The sequence below is a fragment of the Anas platyrhynchos genome, chromosome 3, assembly GCF_047663525.1.
Source record: "Anas platyrhynchos isolate ZD024472 breed Pekin duck chromosome 3, IASCAAS_PekinDuck_T2T, whole genome shotgun sequence".
NCBI classification, from domain to species: Eukaryota; Metazoa; Chordata; class Aves; order Anseriformes; family Anatidae; genus Anas; species Anas platyrhynchos.
The window spans coordinates 35,539,154-35,552,671 of record NC_092589.1 but is presented as its reverse complement, the minus strand read 5'-3'; the positions used below and the strand labels follow the sequence as shown (position 1 = coordinate 35,552,671).

At 49.1% G+C, this 13,518-nt stretch overlaps 2 protein-coding genes across 3 annotated transcripts in view; one reads left to right on the top strand and one right to left on the bottom strand.

Moving 5' to 3' along the window:
• The first annotated feature begins 279 nt into the window (after positions 1 to 279).
• On the top strand, positions 280 to 10,316 carry CCDC167 (coiled-coil domain containing 167). Of its 2 annotated transcripts, XM_038176696.2 has the most exons (5): positions 280 to 440; positions 4,445 to 4,539; positions 6,630 to 6,682; positions 7,949 to 8,091; positions 9,583 to 10,316. In XM_038176696.2, exons 1-4 carry the CDS (start codon positions 321 to 323, stop codon positions 8,050 to 8,052), a joined length of 372 nt encoding a protein of 123 aa, XP_038032624.1. In that variant the 5' UTR covers positions 280 to 320; the 3' UTR covers positions 8,053 to 8,091; positions 9,583 to 10,316. The 2 variants fall into 2 exon arrangements, with proteins under 2 accessions (XP_038032624.1, XP_038032623.1); XM_038176695.2 differs by lacking the exon at positions 9,583 to 10,316 and having other exon boundaries at positions 7,949 to 8,657.
• The window catches only part of CMTR1 (cap methyltransferase 1), a 26,012-nt gene continuing 21,477 nt past the window's right edge, over positions 8,984 to 13,518 (bottom strand). Inside the window, exon 24 of the mRNA XM_072035700.1 lies at positions 8,984 to 11,949. Coding sequence (XP_071891801.1) covers positions 11,817 to 11,949 — 133 coding nt within the window. The 3' untranslated portion in view covers positions 8,984 to 11,816. The remainder of the gene's footprint in view (positions 11,950 to 13,518) is intronic.

Genomic DNA, 13,518 nt, shown 5'->3' with positions numbered 1-13,518 from the left:
ATAAATGTTGCTGCCGCTGCCCAGCCTTCTGCTTTGGGGCAGCAAATAGCTCTGCTGCTCTGTCACGCAGCAGCGATGTCCTACCACAACGACAGACACATTTCAGCGGTGTTTCTTGCTCATTTATTATACCAGCTTTTAAACACAAGCTTTAACACAAAGCTAGCATTTGGGAAGGGAGCCCCAAGGGCAACCTAAAGCTGTGGGTGAGCGAATATTCAGCAAAACCACGTCCCCATCCGTCCCTTTATTTCCAAAAGCCACCCCCTGAGACGCCCTCACAAAGATGGCGCCTCCCCCTCCCCCGGCCCCTCACAAAGATGGCGCCGGCCGCGCCGACGTGGCCAAGCCCGGGCGGGCGGGCGGGGAGTGCATGCGCGGCGCCGGGAGGGCTCGGGACCATGGGCAGGAGGCGAGAGGGGCTGAGCGTGGCCCGGGAGGTGAGGCGATATGAGGCGATATGGGACGATAGGAGGCGATATGAGGCGACATGGGGCGGCGGAGCACCCGCAGGCTGGGAGCGGCGGCGCTCTGAGGGGATGTCGCTCTGCTCCTGCGCTTAACGCTGCCTGCATCCGTGTGGGGAGAAACAGGCGTTTTTGGGCTCTCAAACCCAAACATAACAGCTAAAGGGAGTCTGGAAGGGACTGTGCTGACTCTCCGAGTACCTCTTTGCTCATCCTAGCAAAGAGAGTTGAAATATTTTTTTTGAGATGATGCAGATGAGGCAGTGAAGTTTGTGTCAGAGTGCTCACAACCAAGGTGCTGATCCCATAACTTAAACTTCCATTCAGCTCCCTGTTACCTTCTGAGCTGCTATGATTGATAAAACTTTCCAAATGGGTCTTAATATGACGTGATGCATGGCTGTCTTTGTAAGGCAGAGTCATGCTTGTTTAACTGGAGTCATGATGCTAAATGAATGCAATTTTCTATATGGACACTTATCAGATTAGCTCGCACTTACAAATTGCAGGTGCAATTGATGTAACCTGGTTTAAAGTGATATAAATGTCTCCATAACGTTGTGATGGCTCAAACTCACACCGCTTCTGCTTTCTTATAGCTGTGTAGTCCTTCAGCAGGCAGCCCCATTGACAACACTGAGCTGTGCAGGACTGTTTTCGTGAAATCCATCAGGAAAAGGAAACTGGGAAGGCTCTGGTCGATTTTGTAGCAATATAATGAAAGTGCAATGAGTTTGAGAGTGGCAGTGATGATCAAAAGTGGGGAAATTTTCCGTGCAGGAAACAATTCAGGAGACAGGTCCTTTTAAACATGAAAACGTGACTGAAGGGGGCCCAGTATAGGTCTATATCCTTTGTATGCCATTTGTAATTTGTAAACAAAGAATGGATGTTCGCTCACTCTTCAGTATAAAAACAAGAGCCTTCAAGTGAAGCTAGCAAATGACAGGGACAGAACAAACAGAGAGGGGTTGGTTCGTCCCCCAGCCTGAAACTCCTTGCCATGGGGTATTGTAGCTCCTAAAAACACCCTTGTGGCTCAGACAGCTGGGGAGGGGGGGCAGGTAGGGCTATTACGTGCAGAGAACAGCCTGTGCTCAGCGAGGGCCTGAGCTCCAAAATATTGGGTGTGTATTTGGAGAAAGTATTGTCGTGTATAGTGCCCAAATCCTGCTTCTGACAAAGACTGATCAGTGCCTGTGGAAGAGTATTGAGAACAGGGAAAAGGGTGGAAGTGTTAGCATTTAAATTTAAACATTGCAAAAAATCCGTCTCTGCTGAACCTTTTTTCTTAATAATGCAGCCAAATTTGTGGATGCAAGAGCCACTAATTCTTCTGTGAAAAGAACTGTTCAAGTGTGCTGGCAGGTGACAAGGCATCAGAAGACTGCTTGGGGAAGGCTTTTTTCTTTGCCCCCACCTCTTCATTTGGCTTTGATCTGTTTTATGAGGGTCAGAAGACAAAATCCTCATTACCCAACGCTGTTGGATGTCAATGTATATGTGATGTGGCTCTGTGCCAGTGTCTTAATTAGGGAATTCATAAAAGCAGAGGGTGGATGCCAGTTCTTGAAAAGTGCTTTTAGCCTTTCTGCTGGAAAGAAAGCTTTTATTAATTCATTACAGAATGTATTAAAAGGGATCTAATCTAGCTCAACACTGTAAGCAAAGCTGCTTCCTTCTTTTTTTCTTGGTCTGCCTTTTATGTGAGCCATTTTGGGCTCCCTGCCCAAGGTAGTCCTGACAAATAAGATTTGTAATAAGTGCGTAAGTCAGTTTGGATTGAAATGTGCTCTGGGTCCCTCTGGTTTTAAAAAGTCTCCAGAGCGCGAGCAGGTATTGGCAGATTTCAGAGGAAATGGCTCAAAACCTTGTCATGCTTTGGAGTGAGGGAGGCTGTGTGTGTACAAAGCTGCTGGGACTTGAGTTTCCAGAGCGGCTCACGGGGAGCAGAGGGGCAGCTCTGTGCGCCCCAAAGTGCTGCCTTAAGCACCTGTCTCACTTGCCCCTTCGAATTGGCACTACTTAAAGACATGGCTGGGAGTGGAGTTCTGCGTCCCTGCTGTAGAGCATGTGAACCTGAGGTGTTGGAAGGTGAGCTCTCCACGTGCTGCTCTTCAGCTCTGCCCCACCATCGTGGATAGGAGAACCTTTCTAGGTTCTCCTGCTACAGCTTTACAGGCTCTGGCTCCCGTGGGAATTCTCTCAGCAGCCTGAGAGTAATCAGTAATTCCCAGGCGTTTCTAATTTCTCCCCATGCTTATTTTCCTCTTCCTCTCTCTTGCCCTGCAGTGAAGAGTTGCTTGCATGGCTTAGCTGCTAAGAGATTCCTAGCATGCAGAAGCAGGCCCTAAATCCCAAATGAGGCAGTGGTGTGTTAAGACAGCGCTCTGCCTGTAGTTCTGGTCATCATCTGGGGCTCTTCCTGTACGTGAGCCATCTTCAGGAGGCTGATGTTTTTGTCTTAACCTACAAGTAAGGAAACTGAGGCACCGTGAGTAGATAACATTTGAAAATCCTCACTCTCAACCTTCCTTATGTCCTCTAATGCCCCAGACCAGCCTGAAGAAATAGCAGGATTTCAGAGAGAAAAAAATAATTTGTTCGTTCAGCAATCTGTTCCTCCTTCTTTGCCTCTTTTTTTTTATTATTATTATTTTGCGTCCCTTGTGCCCCCAGCTCAGCAAAACCGGTGGTGCAGTTCTAGGGCGTGTGGTTTATTAGCAAATGATTGCTCTCCAGCAGGGGAGCCAAACTTGGGTTTTGATTTAAGAGCAGTAAAAACAGCTGCAACTTTTAAAGCATTGTGTGGAATCTGGAGATTTTTAGTCAGCAGAAAGTGAGAGCATTGGCAGAGTTGGGCTGAATATCCTTGCGTTATTCCTCATGAAAAGGTGACAGCGTGGGCAGAGAGCGTACCAGTGAGAGCAGAAGGAATGCTTCTGGTGGAGAGGATGGGGAGTGCAATGGCGTGGATAATGCAGTGGTGGGCTGGCAGCTTACTAACCAAAGCTCTCATTAAATTAAATTACTTACCATGATTTTTAAGCCAGAGAAGGCATGGGGCACTGTAATAAGTGTACTGGCAGAGGAAGAGCTAGGTGACACGCTAAAGTACCTCTCACCAGGTATAAATGAGGGTTTCCAACACAGGAGGAAGCAGAGACACCGCCAGTTGCAGATGGTGGAACTGGTGATGGAGGTGGTCGTTCTCAAAGCTCAGCGCCCTGACTGGATCGGGTGGGCACCCCTACTTCACTCTGCCATTAAGTGAACTTGCTGATAAATGAGATCAGAGACAACCTGGGAGACGGAAATAGTAAGATGCGAAGGTTTGAGCCTTTTTCACCATGCCCCTGTCCCCAGCGCTGCTGTGTGCCGTGCCATGGGACTGTTCAGCTGACTGGCTGAGCTCCCTGTTGCAGTCTGATGTTCTCTCCTTTATATCGAGCCTCCTGTGCCCCATCCTGCATGTTATAACTCCTGCCTGCCTTCCTGAACAGGTGTGAGATTGCTAACGAGCTCAGGACAGAGCTGAGCCCCGAAGCAGCAGTGATTGTGGATTAGTACCTTTGATTTCATTTTCTTTTTCCCATGTCACTGTTCATGGGGCCATTTGTGCTCTCCCTCTGGTGTCCAGGCAGTTGGTGTGACATACATTTTTAGTTGCATAAAGACATCCTGGGTCACCTCTTTGCTTGTGGGGCCACATGCAAAGAAACTAGTATGGGCTGGAACTGGATTGGATCTTGAAAAAGGTGCTGGGAGTGTTAGAGCGAGCCTGGCTGTATCTGGGGTACAGCACAGGCTGACCTAGGAGGTGGTGGGCTCCGTGCTGGGATCTCTGCGCAGAGCTGGGTCTGCTCCTGCCTTGTTTGGGGAGGAAGGAGTGGCGTGGCTGACCTGCCACCCTTCAATGGGGACGGATCCGTGTTATTGGGAGAGGAAATCACAGCAGCTGGTACCTTGTTTTTCAGATCGATGGGCTGGAGGAGAAGCTGGCGCTTTGCAGGCAGAGCATGGAGGAGGTGGACCTCAAACTGCGCAGGGAGAAGCTGAGCCCTGAAGGAAGGTATGGGGGAATGGGTGAGCACCTCCTTCCACAGCTGCAGTTGCACACTTCAGCTAGCTGTCATCCTGCTGCAGGACTGAGCAAGGGTTCTTGGAGGGATGGGAACGTGTGGTTTATGTGACAAGGCTCTTTTTCCAGCTTGGAGCTTGCGTGGGAAACGTGCCAGGGTGAGTTCAGTGATATATATAGAGAGATTTATCAAACCTGTATTGCACCCAGCCAAGCAGTGCCCCAAACTTGGCTGTTTGGTAGCAGAGCTGGGTCCTGGCCTGCTAGGAAGCAGGCTGGCTGTAAGCTTTTAAAGCTCAGCTGACCTGGCTGCTGACCTGGCTTCTAACCTGGCTTTTATAGCACACACAGGCAGAACCTGATATTTCTCTAGCACGAAGCAAAAGATCCTGCATCTCCCAGCTGATTCTCAGATCTCTGTGCCTGCAGACACTCTTCCAGTCACCAGCATCCTGTTGCTCTGCTCCCACCAAAAAGGCTGGGAAGTTCAATTATAGGCCAGGGAAGGGAAAGTTCCTGTTGTCTGCTTTCCTGCAGAACCCAGTTACAAATCATCCTGGCAGTGATGACTTCTCCACACCCTGATATTTACCAGCCTCAGCCTGTGTTCTTTTCTCCTCCTTTCCACTCAGTTATCTTGCTCTGCATGCTATTTCTTGAGCTCCTCTTCCTTTATTGGACTTTTATATCCCCATTCATCCCTAGCTCTTCATTTCACCAGTCCATTACCTAAATTTTCCTTCCTCTGATTACTATCTGTATTCTTCATCTGCTGCTGAAGTGGCCATCAAACAAACCTACAGCTGCAGTAACTTGACAAGATGGAATACATCTGTATGATTTCTCTCTGAAATGTGGGGCCTAGAGCAAAGAATTAAGATTAGGGATTTCTGGGACTTTTTCTAAAATTTACAACTTGCATGAGGTGGAAATGGAAATTCTGTTGCCCTAATCCAGATGATTTCCAAAACCATAGCAGAAAGTACTGTGATCAGCGTAGTTCACAAAGGAGAGCTCTGCCTTCCTGCTTCAAAGTTCAGTTATGAGTTTCTTCCTGTCTCATTCTCACAGCACCTTCCTTGACCCCCTTCACGAGGCAGCTTTCTGAGTAGCACCTCAGTCAACGCTGGCAAATGTCTTCTCATCCTTTAAAAGACGTTTAGATATAGAGCTTAGGGATATGGTTTAGTGGGGACTGTTAGTGTTAGGTCAGAGGTTGGACTCGATGATCTTGAGGTCTCTTCCAACCTAGAAATTCTGTGATTCTGTGATCCTCCTGGCTGCACTGTGCGTTTCCTTTTTCCAGTTGCCTCTAAGAGCCCTTCTTGCCTCTCCTGCTGCTTATGCAACTTGTTTTCTTGCCATCCCGCATTTAATAGCTGTACACACAGGTTTGGAATCTCTTCCTACTGCAGGTTCTTGCTCTGCCCCAAGGGGAACAACAAACTATTACACTTCCTGCCTTCTCTGTGCTCTCAGTGATGAGATGATTTGTTAGTGCAGCTTTGTTTGTATGCACACAGGCTGAGAGGAGTGTCCCTGTTGGTGGAATGGAAATGCAACTGCTTTCAGGCAATTTAGTTTACTGTTATATTTTAAAATGTATTAATTAATCATCTTGTGTAGTTTCAGGGAAGGGCTGGGTGGGTCTGACTTACTTGTAACTACTGTTGTCCTGAGTCTTTGGTCTGACAACAGGTGTTAGACTGTCAGATGTGCCAGAGGAGCAGGAGCCTGCAGAGAGCTTGTACAGACTCTGCCTCATCTTGTAGCCATGGCAGAATTTCTTACCCCACTTTGGGGCACTGTGTCGGGGGCTCTCCAGCAGACGGAGCACTGTTCTGACACTTCTCAAAGGAGAGACACAAAGCAGCTCGAAAGGAAAAAGCCATCTGAAACTGCTGCATCCTTTTTGCTCAGCTGGGGGTTTCCAAACTGTCACCTCTCCACCGTGAAGGGTGAGGGGCACACTCTGTGAGCAAATATTCCTGCTACTGGGCCAGAGTTTCTCTTCCATCATATGAGCAAAGCAATAGGCTGTGTTGTGCCTCGCAGGTAATGAACTCCTCTTCTCATTACAGAAAGTCACTGGAGAGAGAGAGAAACCTACTAATGACCAAAGCTGACAACTATGGTAAGAGCTTCATTAAAAATGGTCCCTCTGGGCTGGATGGCATCAGTGCTGCAGCTCAGCTTCATCTTCAAGTTCCTGCCACACTAACTTCTGTCTTTGAATTCATGCTCATCCAAATGGAGCAAAACGGAGGGAAATCTGGTCAGTGTATTAGGAGTCCAGATCTTCCCTCTTGAGGCATGTTATCTTAGGGGAAAAATAGTGTATTAGCTGAAAAGGGGGGTAAAATGTGCTTTTCATGTACCCTAAACTATGTGTCTTTAGAAAATCTTAGCCAACAGCACGGCTTTTAAAAACTTCTCCACTGTTGTGTGTGAAATTAGCCTCCCTGTTCTGCAGCACTGCAAGCCCCAAAGCTCACAGGTGGGAGAGAAGCACAAGTGTTTCTTTAGGCTTGGAGAACTGAAGGCCAAGGTAGGGCCAGTGAATTTACAATTTTAATTGATGTTAAAGGACTCTTTCCAGAAGAGTAGCAATTATTTTAAACAGCTTCAAACCTGTTCCCTGAGGGCCTACCGGTAGAGACAACAGAAGAGTCAGGATGTGGCTGCCACCATCCCACAGGCTGCCCTGATGGTGAGGGCTGCTCCTCCTGGAACAGAGCACACTGCATCTGCACCCAGCCTTTAGATCATCACTAGGGCCTCAAATTAAATCTGTATTTACTCCAGCTGACACACTTGAGGCCAGGAATGGCAATGCCAGTTGAAGCTGGCAGAGCTGTGCTGGGGTTTCTGTCACCTCCTGCCACCACTTCTGCAGCTGTGTGCATTGCACCACACAAAGACTGGGGGCAGAAAGAGCTAAAAGCCTCTCTTAATATCGGTGCTAGTTCATTGTATTAGAGTTAGCTTAAGCACTGGGACAAGAAATGGGACTGAGAGTCCTGAACTTATGCCTGAGGAAAAAATAAAGAATAAAAATAGCTCTCTACATGCCCTCCCTTCTCTTCTTCATTGCCTTAAGGAATAAACAGTTGTTCTAATGAAGCAGCCTGCCCTTAGTATGGTCCCAGAACGGGGTCATTTGCAAACAGGACTGGGACTGAAGCATTCTTAAGAGCAGTTACTGAGATTAGCAGGATGAGCACTAGCAAATGAGAAGGGCTCTTGTTAGGCTCCTTCCTGCCCAGCATAACTTAGAACTAGCAGCTTTGGAGACTGATCCCAAGAGTTGCCCCTGGGCCACGGTAAGATGGTGCTTGTAAGACTGTGTTGAAAGGAGACAGAAGAATGTTCACAGGCAAGGGTTTTGTTTGTTTCACAGAGAAGGAACTGAGCGTGCTTCGGAAGGAAAATCGCAAGAACGCTGCCCTCGCTGTGGCCATGGCGCTGCTGATCGCTCTCATTTACGCCTGCTGGACTATGTGATGACTCGAGAGTTCTCCCTGCTGACCAGACGGCTCTCCTGTAAGGAACTCTTCCTCTTTTCACCCCTGCACCCCCCCAAGGGTGAGGATCAGCATTTCAGGGTGCTGTTCTCGTTTGGCCTCTCCAAACCTCAGTGTAGGGAAGCTTTTTCTCCGAGAACTGAGAGGTGCAGGAGGCAGAGCAGACACCACAGCACACTCACGCTGGGAAAGCAGGTCGAGCATAACTCCAGGTGGAGGTGGCACACCCAACATCCAGTCAAGCCCCTCAGGCCTGGTGCAGGAAGGCAGTGTGCTCTTTTTGAAGAGGACCTTGCTGGCTGCAGACAGAACCGAGCTAAACAAAGATGTTTCCTCTTCCACACTGATTTCCAGGACCAGGAGAACCCTACCTCCATCAAAACAGATGGAAGTTGGTATCTCTTCTGCAAGCACATAGCAGCCAGCTCGAGATCTTGGTGCTTGGGCTTTGAGAAGATTTACCTACTGCTCCTGGTAACTGTTTTATGCCTCTGAGAATCAACACCTACAGAAAACATTTTACTACCAACTCCCAGGCATGGAAGTGCCTGGGGAGGGCTTTAAATAAAGTAATTTGACAGTGTAGCTTCCAGCTCTTCCTTCCTTCCCCTGTTTTGGGATCCCGCTGTCTCCCATTTCCCTGCTGGCACCCTCTCCATCACAGTGAGGCTGGATGGGGTTAGGCACTCAGATGTGTCTGGTTGGCAAGGTCTGAGCTTTAGATTACTGCACTGCTGTGGCCTGGAAGCTGCCTGAGTATTTGGTTGCAAGCTTGAGGAAGCGCTTGTCAGGAAGGCCTTTAGGAGAACAGGACTGCCTTCAGAGTTTGAACTCTGCAAGGCACTTTTGTCTCCGTGCGAACGCAAACTGCTGGCCCAGATTTTGTGGGAAACAAAGTAAATAAGCACTGCTGTGAACTAAAGGGGCTGTATTGGTAAGAGAGACAACAAAAGCAGAGAAATCAACACAAAATGATACACAGCCTAATAACAACACATTGTGCAATTAATGTACATCAACATTCCCTTCAGCAAGACCTTCCTCATCCCCCTTCCCAATGTAATCCCTCCAAATTCACCCTGCAGCAAGCAGCACGGCGCCTCACGCCTGCCTTCTTGGAGGGGGACTCAGAATCATGGTTCAGTGCATCAAAAAATAAAAATAAAAGCAAATTAAAACCAGGAGGAACCGGAGGCAACAGGGCAAAGAAGAAGTAGCCATTCATAAAAGGCAGCCTGGAGCTGTTGAGATTTCCTTTGCACCCTCTGAGGCCTCCAAGCTCCGCAGCACACTTCCTAGTCACCCTTCTGCCCGCCAGCCCCCAGGGGAGAGCAGAGCCCTGAGTGGAGTTGGGAACACTCAGCAGAGGGAGCAGCACGCTTTGCTGGCATCAGAACAGCCTCAAGGCTGTCTACAGAAACGCCAGACCTCAAATTACTGATTTAAAAAGCCAACTGCGCACAGGTCTGCAAACCACGCAGTTGGAGGTGTGTTTTGTTTTTTTTTCTAGGCCCCAGGGAAAGTTCCTCATCCCTCGTGGAAGTGCCTTTGCCAGAGCAAACTGCCGGTGACAGAGCTCTTGTTCTTCACGGGGGGAAGCCTACCCTTCCTCTCCTTTATATTTTGTCTCTGCTTGAGAACAGAGGGCAGCTACAGGTCATCCACAGGACCCCGTGACAACGTGCAGCCCCTCAACTGTTCCAGCAGACCTGTGTCTGAGGGTTAACGACCAACCACATGGAAGAACCTTTTACCCACATCATTTTATGCTTGAGCTTGACAAAAAATGGAATCACTGCCCTGCACAGCATTCAGAGCCATCTATCCATAACCCATCCACGCCCTACCTTTGCCTCCAGTTTCCCCAGAGCAACAGCCCAGCTCCTGTGCTGCTCCCCTACTGAGGGCTGGGGTTCTCCAGATACCAAGCCTGCACCCGAATTTGTCTGGTGCAAGGAGCTGGAGCTGTTCCGTTCGTTTACACCAAACTGCAGAGAAATAAAACATGGGCGCATGGAAATGACGTGCTTGTGAAGACACGGAAGTGCTCCAAGCTCAGAGAGCATGGCCTGCTTGTAGGGTGACGTTCACTGCATGCTGAGAAGGAGGACAAAACCTATACGTGACGCTGGACCTTGTAGGGTGCGTGAAAGTGGGACTTCCACAACGTGCCGCCCTTGTTACGGCCTCTTCGGGAGGGGTGCAGGGCACCCATGCACCAATAAACCTGCAGATGAGAACTTGCATGTCTTACTACATAAAGCTTTGTCAAATCCTACATACAATTTTTTGGGGGAAAAATAAGAATCTAAGCAACTGCTGTAGTCCCAAGAAGAACTACAGCTTTCTTTAAGGCACAGTTCAGACAACCCATAAATCAGTTTCCTCCCTACTGCCGGTCTGTGTTCAAAAGCAAACAAAAAAGGAGGGGAACTGCTTAGCTAAAAGCAGTCAGCTGCGAGTTACCTTCTGATCTACGTGGAAGACCTGGCAAAAGCCCGATGGAAGCCAGAACTGAAGGTAAATCATGCAACAGAAGACAACTTTGAGCCCAGCATAAAAACACGTTGAGAAGTCTGCTTACAACACAAATTTCATGCTGAGAGCATCACAGCTCTGTGCCTTCACCCCAGGTGTAGCGCCAGGGCCAGGTGAGACTTGGAGGGTGTCAAAGCCCGCTCTAGAACAGAATTCGGGTATCCTTTCCAGAGGAACAGTCAGGGGACAGATTTCTTCCTATTAACCAACGTGGTCAAAGTCAAGATCTCTCTTCGCCAAAGCCCTGGGTCTCCTAACAAAGTCCTATGCTCCCATCGTTTCCTCTAAAGACCCCCAGGATTGCAAACTTCCTTTGTCTTCCCTCCCACGTCCGCTCTCCTTCCTGAAGATTTGGGTCACGTTGTTGAGTACCGAGACCCAAAGCATCTTGGGCTCACAAGTACCGTGAGGCAGACGCTCACAAGTTAACCCCAGGCTGCTGCCTCGGGATCAGTCACTGACCTGGAAAGGGGGGGAAATCCTTTTCACAGCAACTTGTAGAGGTCTGAGAAACCTGTGGCACCAGAACATCGCGTCGGTGCCAGGAAGTCCAGTCATCACCCGCGCTGGCTCCTGCCCAGTGGGACACCACCACACCGGGATTGCCGATGGCCGGCCAAGTGCCTCGACAGCAGAAATGTCAGAGATACCAAGGAGAATATGTCCTTGCACCCCAAAGCTAGCATCCCCCCAGGAATTACCACCCTCCACGGGGTAGCGAAGGCCCCTCACGAGGCCAAGGAGCTGGACAGCTGCCAGGAACAAGGCAGGGCTGCTTCAGCCCAGCCCTGCCACCTTCCTCTGCTCCTTTTCCCACTGCCAGGGAAGCACAAGCCTGGAGAGCCCCGACGCGCACTGAGCTCCACAAACCTCGCTGAATATTTTTTGCACAGGAGCAAAGAAAGCTGCCAGCCCCTTGGCCTCATGCACGCAGCAGGTCAGGACAAAAGGGCGTTAGGCTTCGACTCCAGGAGGCACCATAGGTGCTCCAGCAGCAGGCACACTGCCTGGGTCACGCTCCTATATACATTGCCAAGGGAGAGCCTTGTCCTGAGCCTTCTGCATAGCGCCTCCTGGTTACATCTCCTCCAGGGAATCGTCTCTGGAGAGGACCAGGATAGCTGTGGAGTCGCCCCAGTCTTGTCAGTCCCTGAAGAATCCAAGCTGGGCTCAGCCCCACCCGGTGCCCCTCGAGAGGGCAGGGGGTTAGGGGTAGTGTGCTTGGATGAAAGACAGGACATCCTCCTTTGACAGCTTCTCTGGATCTTGCCTTTTCTGAGAGTCATGCACTTTGACACCTTCCCCCCACTCCCAGAAGAGGCGGCTGTAATGGCAGACGCTGTGGACAGAGAAGAGAGCAAGATTAGTATGGCAGAAGAGGGGAAGGAAAACCCTGCCACCATCTTAGCCACAAAGTGCGCTACAGACAGAGCTGCTCTTGTGCTGGGAGCCACACAGAGGTACTCTATCTAAGGGGTGCCTTAGAGAAAGGCCAGTACATCCATTCACTCATCGTACAAGCTTTATGGCCCATAATGTACAGGAACTTCCTAGCCTAAGAGATTTCCATGGAAGCAAACTTATTAATTCTAACTTCACTCAAGGCTCAGTTCGGTATTTGCTGGAAGGAGGCAGATCATTAGGGAAAACCTCCCTCCCTTCCCTCCACAAGTTTTTCGGAGGATGAAACTGTCATTGCAGGCAATGGAAAGGCCTTAATGAAGAATTTAGAAAGTCTGCCAGCAGAAGCAAGTAGTCTAATCACTCACTGCGAACCTACTAGAATCAGTAATAGCTGTCCTATAGAGCTTTGCAAATGAGCAGCACTTCGTGCTGTACAAAAGCAGCTATGATCATCCCTTCCTTCCCCCTGTGTGAAATAACCAAGCTCTACTCGGCTGCTGAGAGTTCCGGTCCTACAACGCCATCTCTCACTCCATCCATCAAGCACAAGTCCTCCCTCCCTGCATCAGCACAGTCCCAGCCATAATGAAAACAGAGCTGCTAATTACTGCCGACACAGCAGCCTTTGGTTTTGAACAAGTACTGACACCATATTCATAGCTTATTTAGTGCTCCTGTTCTAACAAAGCAGTACTAGCACTGCGACAGGAGCACATGTCAATGGCTAATTACAGACACGTTAGTGCTCACTAACCACAACACAACACTTCCCCTCTGGAGTCCTACACAAGAGCTCTAAGTCCTCAGCCTTTCATAAAGGTTCATACTGGCCCATTCCTGAGTACTTAGGCAGAACTAACCCCATCTTGAGGCTTGGAGGGGGAAAAAATCACCAGGTGCCTCTGCTTTCACAGTTTTAAGCCCCTTCTCATATTTAGCTGGTTAAAGGAAGCTTAAAGATTATGAGTGCAAGTGAAAAGTAGGTAAGGAGATTCAAAGTAAGAGAATCAGGAGCACTTTTTCATGTCAAGCTCTCACTCAGAGGCAGTCCTTGGTAGTGGAGGGTATCTCGAGACCACCAGAGGGCAAAGAGTGCAGAACATCTCCACCCACAAGCCCTGATGTACCACACAGACACAGAATCTGCTGTACTTAGAGGCTGCCTTGGCCTAGTACCCAATGGATACGGGTGGCATTCAGCACCCCCAGTGTTAATGACAGTCCAATGACAATCCTTTCCCAAGGGGATACCGCTTTTTTCTTACTCTCCCATTAAACAACCTCTGGCTACCTAAAACTTATACCAGAGTTTGGGCTAAACTAACTGGGACTGACTTTTAAATTAGCAACTTTCAATGAAGGATCTGAGCATTCAGAGATGTAACAAACTGCAGTTGCAGGACTCCCTGCGCGCAGCGAGGTTCACTCACTCGCACTGTGCTGTGGATGTGAGACTATTTGTGTTACTCATAGCAATCAACAGCCAGAGCGACAACTCCGGATC

What these genes read in the sequence shown, in the direction of transcription:
- CCDC167 (XM_038176696.2), top strand. Translation starts at nt 321, where the DNA reads ATGGCGCCGGCCGCGCCGACGTGGCCAAGCCCGGGCGGGCGGGCGGGG. An exon ending in GGCTGAGCGTGGCCCGGGAG is followed by an intron (nt 441 to 4,444) that starts GTGAGGCGATAT and finishes CTTGTTTTTCAG; the next exon opens with ATCGATGGGCTGGAGGAGAA. An exon ending in GACCAAAGCTGACAACTATG is followed by an intron (nt 6,683 to 7,948) that starts GTAAGAGCTTCA and finishes TTTGTTTCACAG; the next exon opens with AGAAGGAACTGAGCGTGCTT.